We start from the raw sequence: 26,555 nt of genomic DNA, 5'->3' as shown, positions 1-26,555 counted from the left end.
GCAGAGACAAAGAAATAAAAATGTCTTCCTTTTCTTATGGCTAGTGTAGGTCCCTGCCTGTGCAGGTGCTTAGAGCAGGAACGTCCCACTGAATGTCACCATATATAATACAGCTTGAGCAAGCTTTAGCTTGCCAGAATATGAGTAGGCTGGATTCTGCCTAGTCTTTTACAGACCTTATTATTTAAAGGCAAATTAAATAACCAAATCCTGCTTACCTCAGCAGTGCTGGCAACAGAAAAATAGCAGTCTACAGTTACATATTTTCAGCAAAGTTCTAGCTTTCTTGTCATCTGGTCTTGGACCTCTCTTTCCCTCAGGGCTCTGGCATCATACCTCTTTCCTTGGTTGCAGCGGATAGACCCTGCAAATAGTGTTCCCTTGTAGCTCTCTTTACATTTAATTTCAGGAAAGCTGAAGCTTCTCAGACTCATAGCCCAGTCAGCCCACCACTTCACTCTCATATCCTATTGGACTGCTATTCTTTTATCTAAACAGTACAACTTCCTACCCCATTTCCCCTTCCTCTTTCATCCCTCTGGACTGTTATCTTCACCATCTTTGTCACCTTACTGATCAGACATCACTTCCCCCAGAGAGTATGTGGCCTATGTCACTGCTACAACAAGTCTGGTGTCTTCTCATCAGAATATTGTAAGAAATCTCAGGCTGCTTGGAAGAGATGACTGTGACACAAGCTGCTGGACCTCTTTCTTTCCTTCCAGGGCTGACTCGCCCAGGAACAGCCAGAAGGCAACAACTCCTCCAGCATTTGGAAAGAGGAAGAGGAAGAGGGTCGGGGAAGGGTTGCACTATAATCAGGCTTATACAGATTGAACCACCTTGTGAAGCCTGGCGCCCACATGGGATTTTCATGGTGATCAGCAGTGCAACATCTTAATGTGATTTTACTTAAGATGGCAAAAATGATTATTTAAGAGGATCATTCAAAACATTTGCACAGAGGGAGGGCTATTTATTTATTTATTTATTACGAATATTTTTATACGACCTTCCAGGTCAAAAAGAGAAATCAGTGGCCTGCGTAGGGTTAACGTCTGAGGATACATTTTACCTTAGACTTCATCCTGAATTTCAAAGTGGATTTATGTGCGGGACCCAGTGCAGGGCACACATACAAAGTTAGAGCTGTTCAAGATCATATCTAACTTTCTGCATATGAATTGACAATCCTATTTTTGAAAATCAACAGTATGCACTTAAATCCTTTCCCTGTCCCAAATCCACACCACTTACTGTGCATACAAAAGGGCATGCAAACCCATGTTCTGTACAGTCGTTCATTTGCATAGATGCTGAGTGAAATATTAAAGGTGATGTATGCAGAAAATGGGTGGGCCCCATAAATTACATTTTCAAATCTGCAGGTTATTTTTGTGGAAAAAAAATCCAAAGAAAAAGCAGGTGACACATCTCTGTGGGTATTTTTTAGCCTGAGGCAATTTTCAAAGGGAAGATTTACTTGTAAAAATATGCTCGGGCAAAAGTACCTGCAAACGTTGCATCTATGCAGGTACCTTTGAAAATTGCCCCAATATTTTTAAAGAAAAATTAATAATCTAAATAGGAATGGAGGACCTTAAAGATTGTTTGCTTTAACTGAAACAAATTATCTAAAGAGCCATTTTTCACTCATTAAATAAAGCTGTATAATAATTAGAACGATATACTTTTGTAATATAAGAAAACCTGAAGTTATAGAGCCATTCATAGCAGGGCTTTTGGCCAGAGGACACTGGGAAGTAAATGCAGGGTGTGTTTTCTTTTTACTTTCCATAATAAATGCGTGTTTGTTCCAAGTAAACAGAGGTGGACAGAGAAGATAAGCTGGCCTGATATTGAATGAAAGTCTGTTTGTTCTTTGTCTACATTTTCAAGAACGGTTAATCTTTCTGTAAAGGTCATCCTGGGAATGGTGTCATTTTTAGAAAACCTGTAGTGTCAGTGTCTGCCTGTTCTGCTCTTCCACTGGGTTAGGGTCTCTCTCCACTTTCATAAGCTCCTGGAGAGGTTAAATGGCTGAACATTTGACAACCTCTAGCAACGTAAAATCCTTTTTTCTTTTTTTTTATGGGTCTTGCTTTTGTTTTTAAGATCCTGGTCATAGTTTACTGCTCTCCATGTTTGTAGTATTAGTTTAGAAATATTTCCCCTGGACCTTTTCCTCTCTGTCCTTTTTGAGGTGTTGCGATGAATGGAAGAACTGCTTTTCTTTTGTTAGAAGTGATATTTGTTTCAATAGATCCCAGTGCAGTATGACAACACTGATGCAAATTCGGCTTGTGGGTGGACTCTAACTCCCTAGATCCTGTTCTGGAGTAGCACCATTGCCTAAGTCATTCTTTTACTGGTTTTTATTTATTCTTCTGACTTTTTTTCCTTGCCTGTGTTCATGTTGAATTTCCTCCTATGTCCGGCCGTTCTTGCCCTTTTCAATGTAGCTTTGCATTCTGTTTCTAAGATACTTGTGATTGCTCCTAACTTGATATCAGTCAGAGATTTTAAAAGCAGACCTTCTATGCCATCATCCAAATCATTAATAGAAATATTGAACAGTTCCATTTTCAAGACTAAACCCTTATTGAAACCCACTTCATATTTATAATTACACTTTGAGCAAATTTTTTAAGCTAGTTATACACTCATGCACTTAACAAAGAATAGTATGATATGTCAGAGGTTGCAGTTTCGCTGTATGAGAGGAGTGCTTACTGCTTATGCTTAGCAATAATATATCCTTGCGAGGCAGACTGCCCTCAATGTCTTGGAGAAAGAAGAATGTACTAAGAGGATAAACACATCCATTGCCTCCTCATAATTGCCTCATCGCTCCACGCCCTCATTTCTAATTTTCTCATCAGCCTAGCATTCTATCCCAACTCGCCCACCCAGTCTCTCTCCTCCATACTGACCAGCTCTCTCACACCCCCAGCTCCTGTCTTCCATGCTCTCTCACCATTCCCGCAAGCCTGTCTCCTTACTGGCTCTCTTACTTCCCCAGCCCCCCGTATCTGCCTCTCTCACATGTCTGGCAATATAAGGGGCAGTAAAAGTGTCTCACTCTCCGCATGTAGCGGCATCCCTTCTTCTGCTCCCCGTGTGCACCCCCATTCTCATGAACTGTTCATAATGGTTATTTCTTTACCAGCACTATCACTTGTTTACGAGACACTTTTCCAACAAAAAGAGTTTAAAGTCAGTTACTACATCAATAATCAAGATTAGTTACAAAGTATGGGATGCCGAGAAAGATTGCAAAGGTAAAAGCAGGTGTTTCGGGGGTGGAAGCTGAAATAGGTACATTTCGAGGGGGTAGGAAGCTTAGTGGGAAGCTTGGATGTGGTTTCCTGAGGGAGAAGAGACAGATTTTCAGGGGGTCCAGACTGATATGGCTGGTGTGAGGTCTCGATGAGGTCGTAGTGGCCTTCAGGACGCTGCTGGACGTTGGATGCTGCTTTTCTGAAAGTTGGCAGGTCTGGGGTGTCTGTGAATGACGGCGGCAAGGCATTTCAGAGGCTGGGAGCACAGCCTGTGAATGTTCTTCTCCTTGTACACATTGTTCTTCTTCTGCTGCAGATTTTGAAGCTGAATGGTTTCTTAGAGCCAGCTTCCTACTTTCCCCCCTCCCCTTTACCTGTTTCCAGGCCTCTGGGGTATTAAACATTTTCCATGAATTTCTGCAAATAATTCCTAATGGCTTTGTAATAGTTTTTTAATCAATTCAAGTAACCAGGGATGCGCAGAGGCAAGATTTTCATGTTGGTTCATTTATTTGTTTTGTAGGTTAACTCCATTTGTTTGGTTCATTTCAAATGAAAAAAAAAAAGTGTTTATTCATTCCATTTCTTTTTTTCATTTTCCATTAATGAGGCAAACAATGCAGCCTATTTGGAGCTTCCAAAACAGGGGTTTTCTAATCAGTTCTAATGAAACTGCTGGGTATCCATCCTCAGAAGGGGGAAGAGAACGACAAGGCATCAAGACCGTAGCGAAGCGGCACAGATAGCCTAAGTCACCGTAAAGGGACAAAAGGGGCAGGGTTTCTCTAAGACGGCATCAGAGGAGCTCTGTGAAAGGAGCAATGGCAGCAGCAAAGGTGGGAAGACCCGTGCAAGGCTAGAAAATGGAGCAGCAACAGCAGCGGCATGAGAGGCAAAGTGTGTGGCACCGAGAGCGGCATAAACATCCCAATGCACCATGAAGAGGGAACGAAGCAGCAAAGGTGGGAAGACCCGTGCAAGGCTAGAAAAGGGAGCAGCAACAGCAGCGGCATGAACCCATGACATCAGCCTGAGAGGCAAAGTGTGGCACCGAGAGTGGCATAAACATCCCAATGCACCATGAAGAGGGAACGAAGCAGCAAAGGTGGGAAGACCCGTGCAAGGCTAGAAAAGGGAGCAGCAACAGCAGCAGCATGAACCCATGACATCAGCCTGAGAGGCAAAGTGTGGCACCGAGAGTGGCATAAACATCCCAATGCACCATGAAGAGGGAACGAAGCAGCAAAGGTGGGAAGACCCGTGCAAGGCTAGAAAAGGGAGCAGCAACAGCAGCAGCATGAGAGGCAAAGTGTGTGGCACCGAGAGCGGCATAAACATCCCAATGCACCATGAAGAGGGAACACAGCAGCAAAGGTGGGAAGACCCGTGCAAGGCTAGAAAAGGGAGCAGCAACAGCAGCGGCATGAGAGGCAAAGTGTGTGGCACCGAGAGCGGCATAAACATCCCAATGCACCATGAAGAGGGAACACAGCAGCAAAGGTGGGAAGACCCGTGCAAGGCTAGAAAAGGGAGCAGCAACAGCAGCAGCATGAGAGGCAAAGTGTGTGGCATCGAGAGCGGCATAAACATCCCAATGCACCATGAAGAGGGAACGAAGCAGCAAAGGTGGGAAGACCCGTGCAAGGCTAGAAAAGGGAGCAGCAACAGCAGCGGCATGAACCCATGACATCAGCCTGAGAGGCAAAGTGTGTGGCACCGAGAGCAGCATAAACATCCCAATGCACCATGAAGAGGGAACGAAGCAGCAAAGGTGGCAGACAAAACCCACAGAGGCACTGAGAGAGGGGTGAACGCTAGAGGTGTGCATAGCTTTTTGTATCATTTATTTATTTATTTTTGGCTTTTATATACCGATCTTCTTGCATTGGATACAAATCAAACCGGTTTACAGTGAAACAAACAGAATACTTGCCCTGGAGCAATTACATAGAACAAAAAACATTCAAAAATCATGCCCATTTCGTTTTCGACTTGCGGGTGGGCCATTTTGGTCGTCCCCCCCCCCCAGATCAGATTTTTTTTTGTTTGTTAATATTTCATTAGAACCCCCCCAAACCCGCCCCAATATTTCAAATTTAATTAAATATAAAGCCCCCCACCCTCCCGACCCTCCTGACCCTTCAAGACTCACCCAAACTCCCTGGTGGTCTTGCATGGGGGGGGGGGGGGGGGCCCGGGAACGGGCCATCAATTGCTCCTACCATGTGACAGGGGCTGGCCAATGGCACCGGTAGCCCCTGTAAGGGCAAAGGGCCACTGGTGCTATTTTGATTACTGGCAGCCAATGTCCTCCTTGGCCCCCTGCTGCACCACCAGGGAGTTTGGGTGAGTCTTGGGGGGCTTGGGAAGGTGGGGGGCTTTATATTTAATTAAATTTGAAGGGTTGGGGTGGGTTTGTTTTGTAGGTGTATACTTCCCCCCACCAAAATAAAATATGCTAGGAAAACCACACGAAATTTCATGGGTTTTGCTATCATTTGTTTTTCCTTCCCTAAATGCCACAAAATAGGAAAGATCATCTTTATTTCCTATTTTGTTGCAAACGACTCCACATCCCTAATGAACACCCCAAGACACCAAGAGAGGTGCAAAGCAGCCACCCACCGTGGCGAGAACACCCCAAGCTGTAGAGTCTGGTGAACGGCAGGTAAGGCTGAGCGGCAGCAAGAACCCCCTTGTGAAGTGTCCGGAGCAAGGCAGCTAGGCAGCATGGCCTAGAAATGGAAAATGAGCAGCAGGGCAGCAACACCACGAAGGTGTAGCATGAGCAGCAGGGCAGCACGGCAGCAACACCACGAAGGTGTAAAATGAGCAGCAGGGCAGCACGGCAGCAACACCACGAAGGTGTAAAATGAGCAGCAGGGCAGCACGTCAGTAACACCACAAAGGTGTAGCAGGAGCAGCAGGGCATAGGCAGCATGACAGGAAGAAACGCAATCCTCTGCCCCTGCCATTCCCTCATCTCCCTTTTGCTCACAGTGGCATGATTGTATTATAAGTGCCTACTGGGTTATTTCTCTGTCTCAGTCTGGCTAGTGGCTAGGGCTATTCTTCACAGTGTGTGGAATAAATCCCTCTCTCTCTCACACACACACATATACACACACGTACACACACACATACACAGTGTGTGTGTGTGTGCATTTCAGATTAGCTTCTTTTTCACACACAGAAAAAACTGACCAAAAAGATACTGGCAAGGCAGTGCCACTCTCTGCTACTCAAGCAGTGCATTGAGCATTCAGAGACAAAACAAAAATCACTAATACTTGAGCTACCAATGAAAGAGCATACACTAAATACACAATAAATATCACCACTATTTGTTTTTTCACTGGCACTGGCCCTTTGCCCTGCTCACTGGAACAGACAAAACGCAGCAGCACCTCTGTCTCTCCCAGTGACAGCAGTGAGAATAACAGAAAGCCCTTCGCCAATGCCATCTTTTCTCTCTCTCTCCTCCTTTTCAAGAACGTTTTCTCTGACTCTAAGCGAGTGCCTGAGAAGACAAGCTTATGCTCTGACTTTTCGGTGGAAGGACGCCAGCATCACTTGATTGGGCCAGCAGTGAAATGGTGAGGCGCCGTTTCTAAAAGCATGAACTAGCAGTCTCTGTCCCCCTGATCTGTGGATATGATCTTGGACAGTTGGTGGCTCTGACCCTATGAGGTGGGAGATGACTGAGTACTATATAAGGAAGATCATCTCCTCTCAAATAAAGAGAAATGAAGTCGGAAAGCATATAAACAAGTGCTCACTTTATTAAAAATAATTTATATGAAGAAAGGACCTACATGATCTTGGAAACTCATATAAAAGATGACTACTAAAAAAAGAAAAACATTACTGGGAATTCAGTTCCTCATCAAAGCCACACACCCACATCTTTTACAATTCTCAGAATATCTGAGCTCTGCTCAAACAAAGGGTGATGGAACCGGGGAGTGGCACTCGCCCTAGTGCTCACACACAGGGAAGATGTCTCTAATGTCCGGGTAGGTGCTCACTTGAGCACTAGTGATCATTAAGACAGTGTGGTTCAAAATCGCAACCAGGTAAGAGAGAAGTCATACGAAAATCCAAGCTTTGAATTTCAGGAACACAGACTTTAGTAAAATGGGGAAGCATCTTGACGGGGAATTAGAAACCTGGAAGATGATGGGCGAAGTGGAAAACAGTGGGACATATTAAAAGGAGCTATTACAAAGAGAATAACTCTCTATTGGGCCAATACAGTAAAGTCCGTGGGAGAGCGGGCAAACGCCCGCTTTCCCAGCGAGCGCACAAACCACTCTCCTGTGCGCACGATTCTGTATTCAAATTAGGTCCGGCAGTAAAAACAGGTAAAAAGAGGCGTTAGGGACACTAGCGCGTCCCTAGCGCCTCTTTTTGGACAGGAGCAGCGGCTGTCAGCAGGTTTGACAGCCGACACTCAATTTTGCCAGCGTCGGTTCTCAAACCCGCTGACAGCCACGGGTTCGGAAACCGGGCGCCGGCAAAATTGAGCGTCCAGTTTTCAAGCCGCGGGCCGACTTCAAATTTTTTTTTCTAAATTTTTGTAACTTTCGGGACCTCCAACTTAATATCGCCATGATGTTAAGTTGGAAGGTGAACCGAAAAGCAGTTTTTACTGCTTTTCTGTGCATTTTCCCGGTGCCCGGTGAAATTAGCGCCTACCTTTGGGTAGGCGCTAATTTCTGAAAGTAAAATGTGTGGCTTGGCTGCACATTTTGCTTTCTGAATCGCACGGGAATACCTAATAGGGCCCGCAACATACATTTGCATGTTGCGGGCGCTATTAGGTTCGGGGGGTTGGATGCGCGTTTTCGACCCCTTACTAAATAAGAGGTAACGTTAGCGCATCGAAAACGCGCATCCAATCATGGGTTAACACTGTATCCGCCCCTATGTAAGAAAGGTAAACAAGAGTAAGAGGAAAAAGAACTAATTTGGTTCTTAAAAGAGATGGCTAAAAAAACATGAAAGCAAAAAGAACAGCATTCAAGAAGTACAAAGGTTCCCAAATACAGAAGCACAAAGAAGAATATCTGGTGAAGCTGAGGGAGACAAGGAAGGAAATTAGGAAGGCAAAAGGTCAAGTGGAAGATAGGATGACCAAAGAAGTAAAGTGAGGTGACAATACTTTTTTCAGATATAGGAGAAATTTCCACAATTTTTCATTTTTGGAAGAACCCAAAAGCAATGGGCATGGACGCTCTTGTTCAGGATTGGCCACATGGCGCCCTGCTGTATGCATTACCGCCTTGGCCTTTCATAGGTAGGCTGGTACCAAAAATTTCAAGTCAAACCAACACAGTAGCTCAGGATTGGCCTGAAAGGACATGGCACGCAAATCTCCAGAGACTTCTGGTGGGAAGTCGCCTTCGGCTACCATCTTGGATGGACCTGTTACGTCAGGGGCCCATTCTACACGAGCATCCGGGTTGGTTCTGTCTTATGGTTTGGCCATTGAAAGGGCTTGGCTGTTGAAGCATATTTATTCACCTGGATGGCACTGGATGGCCGGCGCCATCTTTAAAAATGGCACAGGCCATCCAGTGCTCCTACCATGTGACAGGGGCCAGCCAATGGCACGGATACCCTGTCACATGGTAAGGGCAAAGAGCCATCGGCGCCATTTTTATTAGTGGCAGCCGACAGCCCGAGAGCGGGAGATCACTCCCGGGACCCCCACTGGACCACCGGGTACCTGTAAAATGTTTTTGTGGGGGTTGGGAGGGTGGGGGAAGCAAAGGGATTAGTTTTAAAGAGTCGGGGTGGGTTTAGGGGTTATTTTTGTGTGCTGTTTTTCCCACCCTCCCCCAAAACGATAAGAGAACCCCCACGAACAATATCGTGGGGGTTTCCTATCGTTTTGGGGGAGCCCCTAATTTTTTATGATTTTGAAAATATCGATGATATTTTCAATCATCTGAAGCCTGATTCACATCCCTACTAAGTAGATCCCATGCTACTGATGCGAGTAATAGCAGTGGCAATTCTCTAAGACAATTTGATTAATAGCAGTTAATGGACGTCTCCTCTATGAACTTATCCAAACCTTTTTAAATCCAGCTACACTAACTGCACTAAGCATATCCTCTGGCAATAAATTCCAGAGCTTAATTGTGCATTGAGTGAAAAAAAATTCTCTCTGATTAGTTTTAAATGTGCTACTTGCTAACTTCATGGAGTGCCCCCTAGTCCTTCTATTATCCAAAAGAGTAAATTACCAATTCACATTTACCTGTTCTAGACCTCTCATGATTTTAAAGACCTCTATCATATCCCGCCTCAGCCGTCTCTTCTCCAAGATGAACAGCCCTAACCTCTTTAGCTTTTCCTCATAGGGGAGCTGTTCCATCCGCTTTATCATTTTGGTCTTGTTCCTCTATACCTTCTCCATTGCAACTAGATCTTTTTTGAGATGCAGCGACCAGAATTGTACACAGTACTCTAGATCCAGTCTCACCATTGAGGAATCAGAGGAATTATGATATTTTCCGGTTTGTTCACCATTCCTTTCACCATTCTGTTTGCTTTTTTGACTGCCGCAGCACACTGAGCCAACGATTTCAATGTATTATCTACTCTGACGCCTAGATCATTTTCCAGAGTGGTAGCTCCTAATATGGAACCTAACATCATGTAACTGCAGCATGGATTATTTTTCCCTATATGCATTACCTTGCACTTGTCCACATTAAATTTCATCTGCCATTTGGATGCCCAATCTTCCAGCAATGCAAGGTCCTCTGTAATTTATCATAATCCACTTGTGATTTAACTACTAAGAATTATTTTGTAACATCTGCAAATCTAATTACCTCACCCATTGAATTCCTTTCCAGATCATTTATAAATATGTTGAAAGCACCAGTCCAAGTACAGATCCCTAAGGCACTCCACTTTTTACTCTTTTCCACTGAGAAAATTGACCATTTATTTCTACTCTCTGTTTCCTGTCTTTTAACCAGTTTGTAATCCATGAAAGGATATCACCTCCTATCCCATGACTTTTTACTTTCCTTAGAAGCCCTTCATGAGGGAATTTTGTCAAATGTCATCTGAAAATCCAAATACACTACATCTACTGGCTCATCTTTATCCACATGTTTATTAACCCTTTCAAAAAATGAAGCAGATTTATGAGGCAAACCTTGCCTTGGGTAAAGCCATGCTGACTTTGTTCCATTAAACCATATCTTTCTATATGCTCTATGATTTTGATCTTTAGAATAGTTTCCGCTATTTTTCCTGGCACTGAAGTTAGGCTCACTGGACTATAGTTTCCTGGATCACCCCGGAGCCCTTCTTAAATATTGGGGTTATATTGGCCACCCTCCAGTCTTCAGGTACAATGAATAATTTTAATGATAGGTTACAAATTTTAACTAATAGATCTGAAATTTCATTTTTTAATTCCTTCAGAAACCTGGGGTGCATATCATCTGGTCCAGGTGATTCGCAATTCTTTAGTTTGTCAATCTGGCCTACTATCTTCCAGGTTCACAATTTTATTATTATTTATTTATTGTTTTTGTTATACCGAGTTTCATGATAGGCATCACATCAACCCGGTTTACAAATAACAAGGAGTGTAAAGCATAACGTAACGTAAAAAACAATATTTTCAATAAGAACCTTGAACTTTAAATACAGTGAATCAGAAAAAGGGAGAGGGAAAGTTACAAAAAACAAGGAAAATAAACTTGGGATGGAAGGGGAGAAATTGAACAGCACAATATTTACATTTCAGCCTATTGATACATTAGAATAGCAAGTGAAAAATGAAACGGTACATAGGTAATCAAATGAATAAATATGACAGTTGTGAATGGTAATAGTATGATAAATATTCAGCAGGAATTAGTGAGAGAGGGTTTGAGGTTGGTTGATTCGTGTTTACATTCCATTATTGCATACGAGTTAGTGCTAGTGAGAGGAGGTTTTATTCAAGGCTTGGAAATGCTTTTTTGAAAAGCCAAGTTTTTAGTCTTTTCCTAAATGTTAAAGAGCATGGCTCTTGTCTCAAATCAGGTGGGATCGAGTTCCAGAGAGCTGGACCTGCTGATGAGAAGGCTCTGAGACTCAAGGATTTATGTTGGTAGGTTTTGGCCTTTGGAATTTGGAGTGACTCTTTGTAGTGTTCCCTGATAGGCCTGGCGGAGGTGAATTTTTTAAGTGGTATTTGTAGGTCAAGTTGCGTGTGTTGGTTGATAGTTTTGTATATGATGTTAATGGTTTTGTACATGATTCTATAGTGGATCGGAAGCCAATGGAGGTTTTTGAGAATAGGTGAAATGTGGTCAATTTTCCTGGAATTTGTAAGGACTCTGGCTGCAGAGTTCTGAACCATTTGTAAAGGTTTGGTGTAAGAAGCTGGGAGGCCTAATAGTAATGAGTTGCAATAATCTAGTTTGGAAAAGATTATTGCTTGCAAGATTGTTCTGAAGTCCTGAGTGTGAAACAGCGGTTTTATTCTTTTCAGGATATGTAATTTGTAGAAGCAATCTTTGGTGGTTTGGTTAATGAATGTTTTGAGGTTGAGACGATTGTCTAGGATGGCTCCTAAGTCTCTTACGTGGGTTGTTTGAAGGAGTGTGGGTGGTTTAGGAAGTGTGTTATTGTTTTCCGGTGATATGAGCAGGAATTCTGTTTTCGAAGCATTGAGTACAAGGTTTAGACTGTTGAGGAGAAGTTTAATTTCTAATAGGCAACTGTCCCAGTATTCCATTGTTTTTGAGATTGATTCTTTAATAGGGATTACGATCTGTACGTCGTCTGCAAAAAGGAAATGTTTCAGGCTTAATTTTGTTAGTAGTTGGCAGAGTGGTAGCAGGTAGACATTGAAAAGGGTGGGTGAAAGTGATGATCCTTGCGGCACTCCTCTATTAGAAGGGTGGTATTGGGATTCTTTATTATGAATTTTGACTCTGTATCCTCTGTTTTCTAGAAATGTTTTGAACCAGTTTAGTGTGGCACCTGTTAAACCAATGTTTGCCAGCTGTTTTAGAAGAAGGGCGTGGTTGACGGTGTCAAAGGCCGCCGAGAAGTCAAGGAGGATTAGAAAATATGCTTGGCCTTTATCAATACCAGAGAGTAGGTAGTCCATGAGTGAAATTAGTAGCGTTTCGGTGCTTGCGGCTTTGCGAAAACCATATTGGTTTGGGGACAGAATACTGTGGTCCTCTAGGTAGTTGGATAGTTGGGTGTTTACCAGTTTTTCCATGATTTTAGCTATAAATGGTAGGTTGGAAATAGGGCGGAAGTTGTTGGGATCACATGCATTTAGATTTGGTTTTTTTAGCAGTGGCTTGATTGAGGCAGTTTTTAGGTCATCTGGGTAGATGCCATGTGATAAGGAGCAGTTTATAATATCTGCTAGGGTTTTTGCTATTGTGTCCGGGATAAGAAGAAGCATTTTGGTAGGGATTTGATCAAATGGGTGTGATGACGGTTTCATTCTTTTTAATACATTTTGTATCTCTGTGATTGTGATGGGTTCAAAGGCATTAAGCTGGATGTCTTTATTTTGGGGAAGATATGTGTTATCTGGAGACGTAGTGTTTGGAATCAGCTGATTAAGGAGATCCGATATTTTTTTGTTAAAATGAAGAGCCAATTCGTCTGCTTTAGTCTGGGCTTGTTCGGGTGGTATATCTGGAGTGTCTGCTTTAGTCTGGGCTTGTTCGGGTGGTATATCTGGAGTGATAGGTTTAGTGAGGCTGGAAACGAAGGCGAATAGAGCTTTTGAGTCAAAGCTGAGATGATGAACCTTTCGGGCATAGTAGTCTCTTTTGATTTTCAACGTGGTACTTTTGTAAAGATGGAGTGATCGTTTGTAATCAGAGAGTGAGGCTGGTGAAGGGGCTTTGCGCCATTTTCTTTCTTTTTGCCGAAGTAATTGTTTGAGTTTTCGTAGTTCATCATTATACCAGGGTTGACGTTTGGATGTATTAGCAGACCTTGTTTTGGTTGTCAGTGGGCAGAGAGTGTTTGCTATAGATTTTGTTATTTTGGACCAGGATTGGAGGGCAGCGTTAGGGGTAGATACTTCAATGAGTGGTAGATCCGAGGTTAGAGCTTTACTTAGATGTTCCGAGTTGCAAGGTTTTCTGTATAGGAAAGAGGGTCTTGAGTTGAGTTTGGAGTCTGATCGAGGTAAGGAAAAACTGGTGGAGATTAGAGAATGATCTGACCATGGGACTTTTTTGCAATTTGGTTGTTTTGTAAGAGAAATACCAGTGTTTGTAAAGAGTAGATCGAGCGTGTGGCCTGCTTTGTGGGTGGGTTTATTGATTTGTTGTCTGAATCCCATCGCTGACAGTGCGGTGAGGAGGGCTTCACAGTTTGTAGAGAGGGGAACTTTGTCAACATGTAAATTGAAGTCACCCAGGATTATAGCAGGGGAGTCAAGATTGAGATGCAGAGTTATGGTTTCGATGATAGGAGAGGAGTCTGACTCTAGTAAGCCTGGCGGGGCGTAGACTAGCAGGATTTGGAGTTGTTCTGATTTGAACAATCCTAGTTCTAGTTTAGTTACTGTACTGATGGGGTGGTGTGAGAACCTTAAGGATTTTTTTGCAGCTAGGAAGATACCCCCTCCTCTTTTTTTTTGTCTTGGGATGGAGAAGAAATCGTAAGTCTGCGTTGGTAATTGGTTAATGAGTGTGATGTCCGTGGATTTGAGCCATGTTTCTGTTATGGCGCAAACGTCTGGGGTTGTGTCCTGCAGTATGTCGTTGAGTATAAGAGTTTTGTTGGTGAGAGATTGGGCGTTGAATAGGATTATGGTGAATAGGGTGAGTCCTAGTAACTGTGTAGTGGGGGAAATCATGATTGGGATGAGTGATTTGTAGGTGCGTGGTCAGTAGTACATTATTGTTCAGGTTGGATCGGTGCTGGATGAGTGCTACCGGAGCTTGGATGTGCTGCTAGAGACTGGATGTGTGCTTCTGTAGCCTGGATGAGTGCTGCTAGAGATTGGATGCGTGCCTCTGGAGACTGGATGCGTGCCGCAGGAGACTGGATGCGTGCCGCAGGAGACTGGATGCGTGCTGCTGGATGAGTGCCTCTGGGGACTGGATGAGTGCTGCTGGATGAGTGCTGCTGGATGAGTGCTGCAGGAGACTGGATGAGTGCTGCAGGAGACTGGATGCGTGCTGCTGGATGAGTGCCTCTGGAGACTGTGATTCTGTTCATTCAAATCATCACCCTTGAAAAGCACCTCCAGAACTGGTAACTCTCCAACATCCTCATTAGTAAACACAGAAGCAAAAAATCCATTTAGTCTTTCTGCAGTGGTGTTGTGACCGTCGCTGCCCGACGTCTCCACTCCACCCACATTACCTCTTTTGCGACTCCCTCTTTGGTTGATGGAAGTTTGGCTGCCGCGGCATCATATTACCAACCTCCTCCGGCGTCCCTGGACCGGCTAGATGCTGCCTTCCGCCATGTTCTCCTGAAGCCTAAGGGTGCTTGCGCGGCACGGCCCCGACTCAAGTACCAGCAGTGGTGTGAACCTCAGGGTCATCCCCCTAAGATGACGTCATCAAGCCCGGATATTTAAGGTCTTCGTTTTGCCAGCTATTCGAGTTAGCAAGGGGATTCTTCCAGGTATCGCTGCGGATGGGATTCGCTCTCTGCATACCTTGCTACTCTGCTAACTCGAACTTAACCAGGGGTACCCACTCCTCGGGGGCCTCACTCTCTCTCTGACTTTTCAGGTCGCAGTCTGGAACTGGTACTCGCTCCTCGAGGGCCCATGTTCCCGGACCTGCTACCGAGTACAACTTCTGCCAGGAAGTCACCGCTGCCTACAACACCAATGAGCTACCATTTCTCTCTCAGACCTTTCCCTGGAACCAGGTACTCGCTAGGGATGTGAATCGTTTTAGGACGATTAAAATTATCGTCCGATAATTTTAATATCGTCTTAAACCGTTATGGAACACAATACAATAGAGATTCTAACGATTTATCGTTATAAATCGTTAGAATCGTGAGCCGGCACACTAAAACCCACCCCCGACCCTTTAAATTAAATCCCCCACCCTCCCGACCCCCCCCCCAAATGACTTAAATAACCTGCGGGTCCAGCGGCGGTCCGGAACGGCAGCGGTCCGGAACGGGCTCCTGCTACTGAATCTTGTTGTCTTCGGCCGGCGCCATTTTGGAAAATGGCGCCGAAAAATGGCGGCAGCCATAGACGAACACGATTGGACGGCAGGAGGTCCTTCCGGACCCCCGCTGGACTTTTGGCAAGTCTTGTGGGGGTCAGGAGGCCCCCCCCAAGCTGGCCAAAAGTTCCTGGAGGTCCAGCGGGGGTCAGGGAGCGATTTCCCGCCGCGAATCGTTTTTGTACGGAAAATGGCGCCGGCAGGAGATCAACTGCAGGAGGTCGTTCAGCGAGGGTTCCGGCGCCTCGCTGAATGACCTCCTGCAGTCGATCTCCTGCCGGCGCCATTTTCCGTACGAAAACGATTCGCGGCGGGAAATCGCTCCCTGACCCCCGCTGGACCTCCAGGAACTTTTGGCCAGCTTGGGGGGGGGCCTCCTGACCCCCACAAGACTTGCCAAAAGTCCAGCGGGGGTCCGGAAGGACCTCCTGCCGTCCAATCGTGTTCGTCTATGGCCGCCGCCATTTTTCGGCGCCATTTTGGAAAATGGCGCCGGCTGAAGACAACAAGATTCAGTAGCAGGAGCCCGTTCCGGACCGCTGCCGTTCCGGACTGCCGCTGGACCCGCAGGTTATTTAAGTCATTTGGGGGGGGGGGGGGTTCGGGAGGGTGGGGGATTTAATTTAAAGGGTCGGGGGGGGGTTTTAGGGGGTTTTAATGTGCCGGTTTTGCGATTTTACGTTTTTTTGATTTTTCACGATTTTTCACGATATTTTACCCCCCCAAATGGCAACAATACGATTCCCTCCCCCTCCCAGCCGAAATCGATCGTTAAGACGATCGAGGACACGATTCACATCTCTAGTACTCGCTCCTTGAGGGCCTACTTCATTCCAGCCTCTGGGCTGCTGCAAGAGACTATTGTATGAGTGTTATCATCAAAGTTCTGTTCCTGAACTCTGCATACTCTGCCTACTCACTATATTCAGTTTCTCTACAGCTCAGCCATCCTGGGATCGCTGTTCCAGTGCCTGAGGGACTACAGCCCAGCCAGGCTCTTCCAGCTCACTACTGCCACCTCTGGTGGTTCACTATACAGTTTAATAAAAGATCTAGTGTGTGTCTGTCTCCCAACTCTGAGCCTGACCGGTGGCTCTTCTCGGGATCTTCCCCCGGGGGCGTGGTCATCTGCCACCAGCCCAAGGATCCATCCACAATTATCTCAAATAATAACAAGTGGCCTTATCTTCCCTAAGAGCCTCTTTAACCCCTCGGTCATCTAAAGGTACAACCTACTCCCTCAAAGGTTTCTTGCTTCGGATATATTTTTAAAAGTTTTTATTATAAGTTTTTGCCTCTATGGCCAACTTCATTTCAAATTCTCTTTTGGCCTGCCTTATTAATGTTTTACACTTAACTTGACAATGCTTATGCTTTTTCCTATTTTCTCTCACATGGATCCTTTTTCCAATTTTTGAAGGATGTTTTTTTGGCTAAAATAGCCTCTTTCACCTCACCTTTTAACCATGCTGGTAATCATGTTGCCTTCTTTCCACCTTTCTTAATGCATGGAATACATATGGACTGAACTTCTAAGTTGTATTTTTAAACAATGTCCATACCTGTTGTACACTTTTAAGCTTTGCAGCTGCAGCTTTCAGTTTTTTTATAACTAATTTCCTCATTTTATCAAAGTTTCACTTTTGAAAATTTAGTGTTAGCGCTGTAGATTTACATATTGTCCCCCTTCCAATCATTAGTTCAAATTTGATCATGTTATGATCACTATTGCTAAGGGGCCTCACCGCCATTTCCTCTCTCACCAAATCATGCATTCCACCAAGAATTAAATCTAAAATAGTTCCTTCTCTCGTTGGTTCCTGAAGCAATTGTTCCATGATGCAGTCATTTATTCTATCCAGGAATTTTATGTCTCTAGCATGTTCTGATGTTACATTTACCCAGTCAATATTGGGGTAATTGAAATCTCCCTTTATTACTCCACTGCCAAATCGGTTAGCTTCCCTGATCTCTCTAAGCATTTCATCATCTGTCAGATCATTTTGGCCAGGTGGACGATAGTATACTCCTATCACTATACTCTTACCCAACACACATGGGACTTCTAGTCATATAGATTCTACTGAGCATTTAGTCTCTTGTATGATTTTTATCCTGTTGGACTCTATACCCTCCTGGACGTAAAGTGTTACACCCCCTCCAAGTTGATCCTCCCTATCATTGCAGTATAATTTGTACCCTGACATAGCACTGTCCCATTGGTTATCCTCCTTCCACCAGATCTCTGTTGGAAGATTGACATAGATAGACAATTATGTCTGTCTATGTCAATCTTCACTGCTATGCATTCTAGCTCTCCCATCTTACTTCTTAGACTGCTGGCATTGACATGCAGACATTTCAAAGTGAATTTTGTTTGTTTTAAAAACTTTCTTTTCAGTTGATATGGATAATTTGGAATTCTTTAGCTCAGGTGATTCTTTACTTATAGGCACATGGGCTACTTTTGCATTTATTGGAACCTTTCTGTTGGGATCCCTAACTCTCCTATTTCATTAGTATCCTTCAAAGATACATTCATCCGAACCATGCATGGCTTTCCCTCTTGTTCTTGTTTAAAAGCTGCTCTGTCTCATTTTTTTAAATTAGCACGAACAGCCTGGTTACATTTTGGTTAAGGTGAAGCCCATCCTTTCAGATAAGTCTTCCCTTTCCCCAAAAGGTTGTCCAGTTCCTTACAAAACTGAATCCTCCTTCCCTGCACCATCAACTCATCCACGCATTGAGACTCGGAAGCTCTGCCTGCCTCTGGGGACCTGCACATGGAGCAGGTACCCTGGAAGTTCTGGATTTCAGCTTTCTGCCTAAAATCCTAAATTTGGCTTCCAGAACCTCCCTCTCACATTTTCCTATGTTGTTGGTGCCCCCATATACTATGACAGCCGGCTCCTCCCCAGCACTGTCTATAATCCTATATAGATGATGTGTGAGGTCCACCCCCTCGCACCAGGCAGACAAGTTACCAGGTGGTCCTCACAACTACCAGTCACCCAGCTATCTACATTTCTAATAATCAAATCACCAACTATGATGGCCGACCTAACCCTTCCCCCGGGCAATAGTCCTGGAAGAATTGTCCTCAGTGCAAGAGGAGAATGCATCACCTGGAGAGCAGGTCCTTGCTACAGGATCACTTCCTGCTATACCAGGGTAGTGTTCTCCAACTGGGAAACCTTTCTTATCCAAGGCAGCACTGAGGCTGCCAGATTGGATTTGGGACTTGGCTACTATGTCCCTGAAGGTCTGATCAATGTACTTCTCTGTTTGCCTCAGCTCCTCCAGGTCTGCCACTCTAGCCTCCGGAGATTGAACTAATTTTCTGAGAGACAGGAGCTCTTTGCACCAGGTCTTTGAGGTCTGGTGTTCTGCGCGAGGTACTCAACCGCTCAAGGTAATATTCCTTTGTTTTTGGAATTTTTACAGGATGGCTTACTTAATGGTTTGTCCCTTAATACCTTGAAAGTTTCAGTTGCGGCACTGGATTGTTACAGGGGAAGAGTCAATGGAAGGCCTTCGTCTTCCCATCCAGACAGAGTGTTAAACATTTTCGTCCCCTGTTGTGGCTTTTGGTGCCTTTGTGGAATCTTAACTTTGTTCTCTAATTCTTGGTAGGTCTGACTTTTCAGGTTTCTGAGCTACATTCTCTTTTCTGCCATGAGCCTTTTCTCTGTGTGATGCCAGGTGTCGTTCAGCATCGGACTGTGCCTTCCTTTTTTCCTAAAGTGGTTTTGGACTTTCATTTGAATCAGTCCATTTCTCTGCCTGCCTTGGACAGGGACAGAGATGAAGCTGAATATTACCTTTTGCATCCTTTGGATGTCAAGCATCGTTTACTGCGCTATTTGGAGATGACTAAGACAGTTTGGAAGTCTGATTGCCTGTTTGTGCTCCATGGTGGAGGTAAGCAGGGAGACCCAGCAATGTAGGAAACAATTGCCTGCTGGGATAAGAAAGCCATTACTGCAGCCTAATGTTGCTGCTGAAGTTGCCTTAACGAAGCAGATTAGACTGCATTCCACGAGGGATCAGGCACTATTGTGGAAGGAGCTTTGCTTGTTGTTACTTGCTGAAATTTGCTGAGGGATGACATGTTCATTTTTGCACATCTTCTCTTCAGTGGCAGGGGGGGGGAAGAGGAAAAGAGGATTTATATTTGGGCAACAACCAACAAGGACTGAATTACATAGTCTGGGTAAACAAATAATTATGGGTGTAGCTTGCTTGTTATGGCGGCTACTACCCAGAATCAATTAAGCTTGATACTTCACTTGAATATATATCCAGTGCAACTCACTGCTTCAATGGCAGGGGGAATGAAGAAAAGAGGATTTATATTCAGACAACAACCAACAAGGACTGAATGGCACAGGCTGGGTAAACAAATAAGCATGGGAGTAGCTTGCTTATTGCAGCAGTTACTACTCCTAACCAATTAAGCTAGATACTTCACTTAGATGCAGATCCAGATGTGCTGGATCTGCATCTAAGTGAAGTATCTAGCAAATAAGTATCTGCTAGATAATTCACTTAGATGCAGATACTTATCTACATCAATGGTGGGGGTGGAAAATAACTAGAACCAAAATGTTACTAATAAGGGCCAAGGGTATCAGATAAGTATGAGGAAAAAAAAGTGTGAAAGCTTGCTGGGCAGACTGGATGGGCCATTGGGTCTTCTTCTGCCGTATTTCTATGTTTCTATGTTTCTCCAAGCATTACCACTTGGATGTTAGGGCTAGAGAGGATGCCACTTTTGTGTGAATGGTTTTGAGTGGGCTGCTGGCAACTTCCCGCTCTTTTTGGGATTGACTTTTGTACTTCCCACTTGTTGAGATTGACCTACCTTTCCTTTAGTGAAGGGTTGGTCGATCCCAGACTCACCCTCATCTACCTGATTTGGATTTTGTGGTTTGCCTTCTTAGGGTGAGTGATGCAGTGTATGATTCCTGCTCTTCGTTGATAACTGGTAAGTGGCTTCTCTAGCTCAGTTTGCTAGATATGTTCCTTCTTTTGGCTGAGCTCAGTGTTCCTGTTGGTCAAGAAACATGAATAGTTGCCTGTTGCTAATAATGTTCAAGTTTAATCAGGTTTTTTTTACAGTTTGGCTTTTCCAGAGAATACTGGTGGGCTGATGTCAGGGTGGGACTATCTAGCTGTGAGTTTCTGCTCCATCTCTATCTGCTGGCAAAGATGCATAACCCACTTGCTAGGATTGACCTACACAAAAGGAAAGGACATTATCAGGTAAGTAGTGTTGCACGTTCCGGCCGCATCCGCTCCGTGGCCGGCCCTGCTCACCTTGCTCTCCTGTCCACAAGCTCCAGGCTCGCCTCCTCCACAGCCGCAGGCAGTTCCCTGGCTCCCCCGTTCTCAGTCTCCCGTACAGGCCTCACAGCGGAGCTCCCATCGGGGATCCGCGTCCTCGGCCCCGCCCCTAGGCATGCGCGTGGCCAACCTGCAACCCTTTAAAGGGCCAAGCGTGGGAAAACCCTGAGAGGTTCACGCTGATGACATCACAGAACCACCATACATAAGGTAGAGCTCAAACCCATGATCCCTGCTTTGGCAATCAGGTCGTACACTCCGGTGTTATCTAGTTTGCCTGTTCTGGTGTCTCCTGTTCCAGTGTGTCCTGTTCCAGAATCTCCTGCTCCTTCGTCTCTCCATTCCTGGTATTACCATTTGGACTGATCTCATGGTACTGACCTTTGCTTGCTCCTGACCTCATCAGACTGCTGCCCGGATTTTGACCTCTGCCTGTTCACTGACCACGTCTGATTGCTGCCTGCAACCGGACCTCTACCTGTACACTGACTTCGTCTGACCGCTGCTTGGAACTTGACCTCTGCCTGATCTGACTACTCCAGGATTGACTAAAGGTATTGACTCCTGCTTCAGCTGACCATTCTGGACTGATACTCTGGCCTTTATCCTCGCTATCCACTCGACACTCTATTTTGGCCTGTAACCTCTGGACTTTCTCGCCTGGACATCGACTGTGCACCCTTGTTCATGGTGGGCACGCCCCTTTACTTCCTCTCCATTTATTTATTTATTTTTTTAATTTAACGAGTTTTATAAACCGTCATTCGGAAATGTCAAAATAACGCCATCATTCTCTAGGAGACCCTGAGAGACCCACCTAAGACCAGGCGGCCCGGGTACCCAAGGCCTCAATCTATGGAAACCCCAGGTTGCTATTGGCGAAGCTCCAGCTAGCATCTGTCTTCTCCTGTGCTCCGCCTCCTGGTGGCAGGCACTTTCTGGGTCTGACCAGAGGGCCATACCAATCCTGCACCAGGCCAAGGATCCACCTCCAGCGCAACAAGTAGTAATTTCTCCGTTCAGAGAATGATTACATAGTATCGCACATTAGTAAATAGGTCCCTTTTATATATATATATATATATGGGCTATACATATTACCACATTAGAGAACATGAACCAGCTTACAGATAAAAAAAAATATGGAAGACGGAGGTTACAGGCAAAATCCAGCCCTAACAGATGGGGGCGATCCTTTGACTCTTCTGTGCAACATCAAACTCCAAAAATCCTCACCACTTCCTCTTCTCACTTACTGTAACTCTTCAAAACTCCTTCACTTTTGTGAAGCCCACCCAACTCCTCCACCTTACAATATCGCCTATCCTCAGACTCTGAACGTGCTCAACCACCAAGGGAGCAACAAGGGGATCGCTTAAGCCAGGGAAAGACTCCAAATATGTAGACCTTGGGAAAAAATAGTAGCAGATGCTACATATGATTGCCAGAACTGAACACAGTACTTAAGGTGGAGGTTTCACCAGAGACGTTAACAGAAACAACATTACTTTTCTCTTCTAAACAGAGATACCTGTCTTTATGCATCTAAGTATACTACTGGCTTCCCTAGACTGGCTAACCTGAGGTCATCAGTCATGATAAACCCAGCTCTCCTGTTTAATAACTGCTAGTTCATCATCATTTATCATGAATTAGGCAACAATGGCTGTTCCAGTTTCATTTTAGATCACCATTCTTACATTGTAGATCACCATTGTTGTATCTTTTCCTAAATCTATCTGGATATATGTTTTCTGTGAATCAATATTAAAGATCTTCCTGCTAGTTCTTCCCCTCCAAAATGGTGTTTGATCCTTAGAATCTTTCATTAACAAATGAATGAGTTTGCAATTTTTGTCATTATGGCACAGTCATCATCACATCTTTCATCACATTTCATCTTTTCTTTCCCTTTGACTTATCATTCATAAAAAGATACACTTTTCCTGCTAGCTCTTCTACAATGTTACCGAAAAACACATTGAAGACTCAGGAGATAATTTTCAAAGGATTTATGTGCATAAATAGGTGAATTTTAAAAGCCTGATAGGCGCCAAGATTAGGGGATGCATGAATATGTAGGGCCGGCGCACACTGAGTGGATTTTAAAAACCTCCCGGATAAGTGCATACTTGCCACTGAGCACACCAATGAAAGTTTCTAGAAAAGGGGTGGGGTGTGGACATGGTCTGAGTGGGGCATGGGCATTCCTGGATTTAAACTGGAAAATAACACTTATGTGCTCTGGCACGCATCGGGATGCCATGTCACTTTACTTCTGCTAGGGTCAGATCAGCAGGGTTTTAAAAGTCAAGGCTAATATGGGAGAAGACAGGCTATTAAACTGGGGGGGGGGGGGGGGGGGCGTTGGAAGTCCTATCCCTTAACTGGGTGAACTGGGAATGAACTGGGAAAACACACAATGGCATCAGCCCATGTGTCTTTTCAAATCCCCCCACTTACACAGTAGCAGTGACATTTGCGCGCAAGGGAGTGCACCCATTTAAAATTGTGCATGGTCGGGCTATTTTATAATATGCATGCATGCATATTATATATGCATATTATATATGCATATATATGCATGCAGGTATGTTATAAAATGGTTGCGTCCCTGGGCATGGGCTGATGAGTGCACATGTATGCCCGCGTGCCGGTTTAAAAATTACAGTCAGAGGGAACATACTATCATAGCAATTTTCAAAAGCCATTTACTCAAGTAAAATGTGAGTAAATCCTATAGCCAAGGCCCAGGCTTCAGAACCCAGCCTTCAGGCCTGGGTCTGGGTCAAGGTCCTGGTGTTGGGGCCTGGTCTCCAGACCGGGTTGCAGCATTGGGCCTGGGTCAGGGCCCTGTGCTAGGGCAAGGCGCAAGTGTCAGGACCCAGCCTCTGCTTCAGGTCTCAGATTTGGGCCTAGATCTGGGTCAAGGGCCCAGTGTCAGGACACAGTCTCTGGACTGACTTGCAGCATTGAGCCTGGGCCCAGGCCCAAGCCTAAGCCACCCAGGCATTGGGTCCAGGCCTTAAAGCCTGTGCCTTGCATGGGGAGTAGGCTAAGGTCATGGCAACCTATCATGGCCTAGGTCTGCGCAAGGCTGAAGCTTCAGTCTGGGCCTAGGCATCAGTACCATCCTAATGCCTAGGCCAAAGCTGAAGCCTCAGCTTTCTATAGGCCTAGACCATGGTAGGTCTCCGCGATCTCAGGCTATGGCATATGCTAGGCCTAGGTTTCAGGCTGGGCCTAGGCCTTAGCAATGGATCTCCCCCAGAACGGGTAAGTAAGGGCCAGGAAGGGTCCTGTCCCTGGCATTTTTTTTGGGTGGAGGGCTTAGAAGGCCCATTGAGGTCCTGTTTCTTTTTTTCATTTTTTGGAAGTGGGTTTGTTTAAATGTTTATTTTGTGTTTTTTAATGAAATAAAAAAATAAATAAACATTTGACGAAACAAAATTCCTGGAAAATCAAACCCCTGAAAATGAAATGATAAACAAAACATTTTTTCCTCTTCTCACTCCTAATAGCACTGTCCCATTGGTTATCCTCCTTCTACCAAGTCTCTGAGATGCCAATTATGTCTACCTCTTCATACATTTACTACACATTCTAACTCTCCCATCTTATTTTTCTAGACTGCTGGCTTTAGCATACAGACATTTCAAAGTATGTTTTTTGTTTGTATTGTTTATCAGTAGACAGGGGTAATGTCAAATCTTTTAATGCCATCTTGTTCTTTACTTATAAAGAAACAGGCTATTCTTACTTTTACTGGAACCTCTCTATTGGGATGGCCTAGATTGCCTGTTATTTTAGTATCCGTTGAAGATACCTCTCTCCCAACCATGCGCTGCTGAGCGACTGTCAGCTTTTCCCTATGTTCTAGTTTAAAAGCTGCTCTATCTCCTTTTTAAAGGCTAGCACTCACAGTCTGGTTCAGAGTGGACCCCATTCTTTCGGAATTGGCTCTCCCTTCTCCAAAATGTTGCCCAGTTGCTTACAAAACTAAATCCCTCTTCTCTGCACTATTATCTCATCCACACATTGGGACTCCTGAGCTCTGCCTGCATCTGGGATCCTGCACGTGGATCAGGGAGCATTTCAGAGAATGGTACCCTGGAGATTCTGGATCTATTTATTTATTTAAAAAATTTTATATACCGCAAACAATAAGACATTTACATGTCCGACTAGGCGGTTAACAAATATACATACATAAGATTTAAAAGTTTTACCTAAAAGCCTAATTTTGGGTTCCAGAATTTCCCTCCTATACCTTCCTGTTGTTGGTGCCCACATGTACCACAAAAGCCAGTTCCTTTCTAGTACTGACTAAAATCCTATCTAGGTGACACATGAGGTCTGCCACCTTTGCACTACGCAGGCAAGTTACTAAGCGGTCCTCACGTCCACCAGCACCACCAAGCTACTGTAGCTACTGTACATCTATGCTGAATCTGTAGCATTCATAAACCAGTTTTTAATGCTGTCAGTCTGGCATCTTTCAGCATCAGTAATTTCACTAAAATCTTTTCAAAATAAAAAGAGAAAGAAACATGCCCTGCCATGAGAGTATACACAGATGCATGATAACCTTTACGTGTGGATTTCAGTCTTGGTGCTCTCTGTTGCCCATGACCTTACCCCTTGGTCCCGCTTCATGAAAGAACAGTAGGAATACATCTTAGTTAAAAAGAAGTGCATTAAGTAAAATTAGTTGTTATAAGGAAGCAAAGGTTTTTTTTTTCCTCCAGCAGTTCTGTTCATGGTTGTATTGGTGGTGAGATTATATGTTCAGTGTTTTATGTAACAGAAACCAATTCTTCTGTAAAACCATACAAAAGAACAGCCATAATCAACCAACGCCATCAAATCTTGGTTTTACATAAAGCTTTGCACACTATATTATTTATAAAAGTAATTCCATCATGTATGATACAGAGTATTTTCTGAAAGAAGGTATAAAAATGCAGAATTAATGAAAGGGAATAAAGATCTATAACAAAAACAAAAACAAAACAAAAAAAAAATATATAAGGCAGTCTTGTTTATTGGATTAACTCAATCCAATTCATGACCAGTTTAGGGGATTTACACTCCCTTCATCAGGTCAAAACAAAATGACTATTTCTTGATCTTTATTTTGTTTCATTCAAGCGGCTCAGCAAGGCAACCACACTACGTTATCCAGTACTAATGAACAAAGCGCACCATTACTTTTTTCCCTTGACCAAACACCCTGGAAGCTTCTATTTGGTGCTGTTTAAGGAAGGAGATGATCCAGCTGAACAGAAATTCAGTACTTACAGAGCGTTCTCTTGAGCTACGTCACCTTAATTTCTTCGCTGCATCAATCCCAGAATGAGGTCCTAGATCTCATTATCTCAACAACTTTTCCCCTCTTTCTCTGACTTAAGTAAAGCAACGCTGTTACTGCACCTTCTGCAGCTCTTTCTGGTCTCCTGTCACATTGCTGTTTTACATATTATATATGCAAACAGACACAGTTATTGTGGTTGGTGTAAAAAAAAAAAAAAGTAGTTCCTCCAGCTTTTGATGCCTCAGATAGAGAGCAGCTTATTCTGATACCATTGTGACATCCAGAGTGAAGGAAGTACTTATAAGGCACATCTCTGCAAGAAAGAAATTGCTAAGCTTGCAAAGAATTAAAGTTGTGTGGTCAGTGTTTTACATCATCCCACTGCACAATGTTTCTTGGGTAACAAAAGAT

The 26,555-nt window shown here is 44.2% G+C and overlaps 1 protein-coding gene across 2 annotated transcripts in view; it reads right to left on the bottom strand.

The window, feature by feature from the left end:
• Positions 1-26,292, bottom strand: part of RGS13 (regulator of G protein signaling 13) — a 96,981-nt gene extending 70,689 nt beyond the window's left edge. Inside the window, exon 1 of one of the 2 annotated variants that reach the window (XM_029618733.1) lies at positions 26,132-26,292. Coding sequence is in view for 1 of the 2 variants with exons in the window: in XM_029618732.1 (XP_029474592.1) it covers positions 20,349-20,392 (44 nt within the window). In the remaining variant the exon portion in view is untranslated. Of the gene's footprint in view, positions 1-20,348; positions 20,433-26,131 lie in introns of those variants that run through there. The other variant, XM_029618732.1, reaches the window with a different exon arrangement.
• Between the last annotated feature and the right edge of the window lie 263 nt (positions 26,293-26,555).

Source organism: Rhinatrema bivittatum, chromosome 10 (assembly GCF_901001135.1).
Source record: "Rhinatrema bivittatum chromosome 10, aRhiBiv1.1, whole genome shotgun sequence".
Lineage (NCBI taxonomy): Eukaryota > Metazoa > Chordata > Amphibia > Gymnophiona > Rhinatrematidae > Rhinatrema > Rhinatrema bivittatum.
Note: the sequence above shows the minus strand (reverse complement) of the source record. Positions and strands in the feature narration are given on the sequence as shown.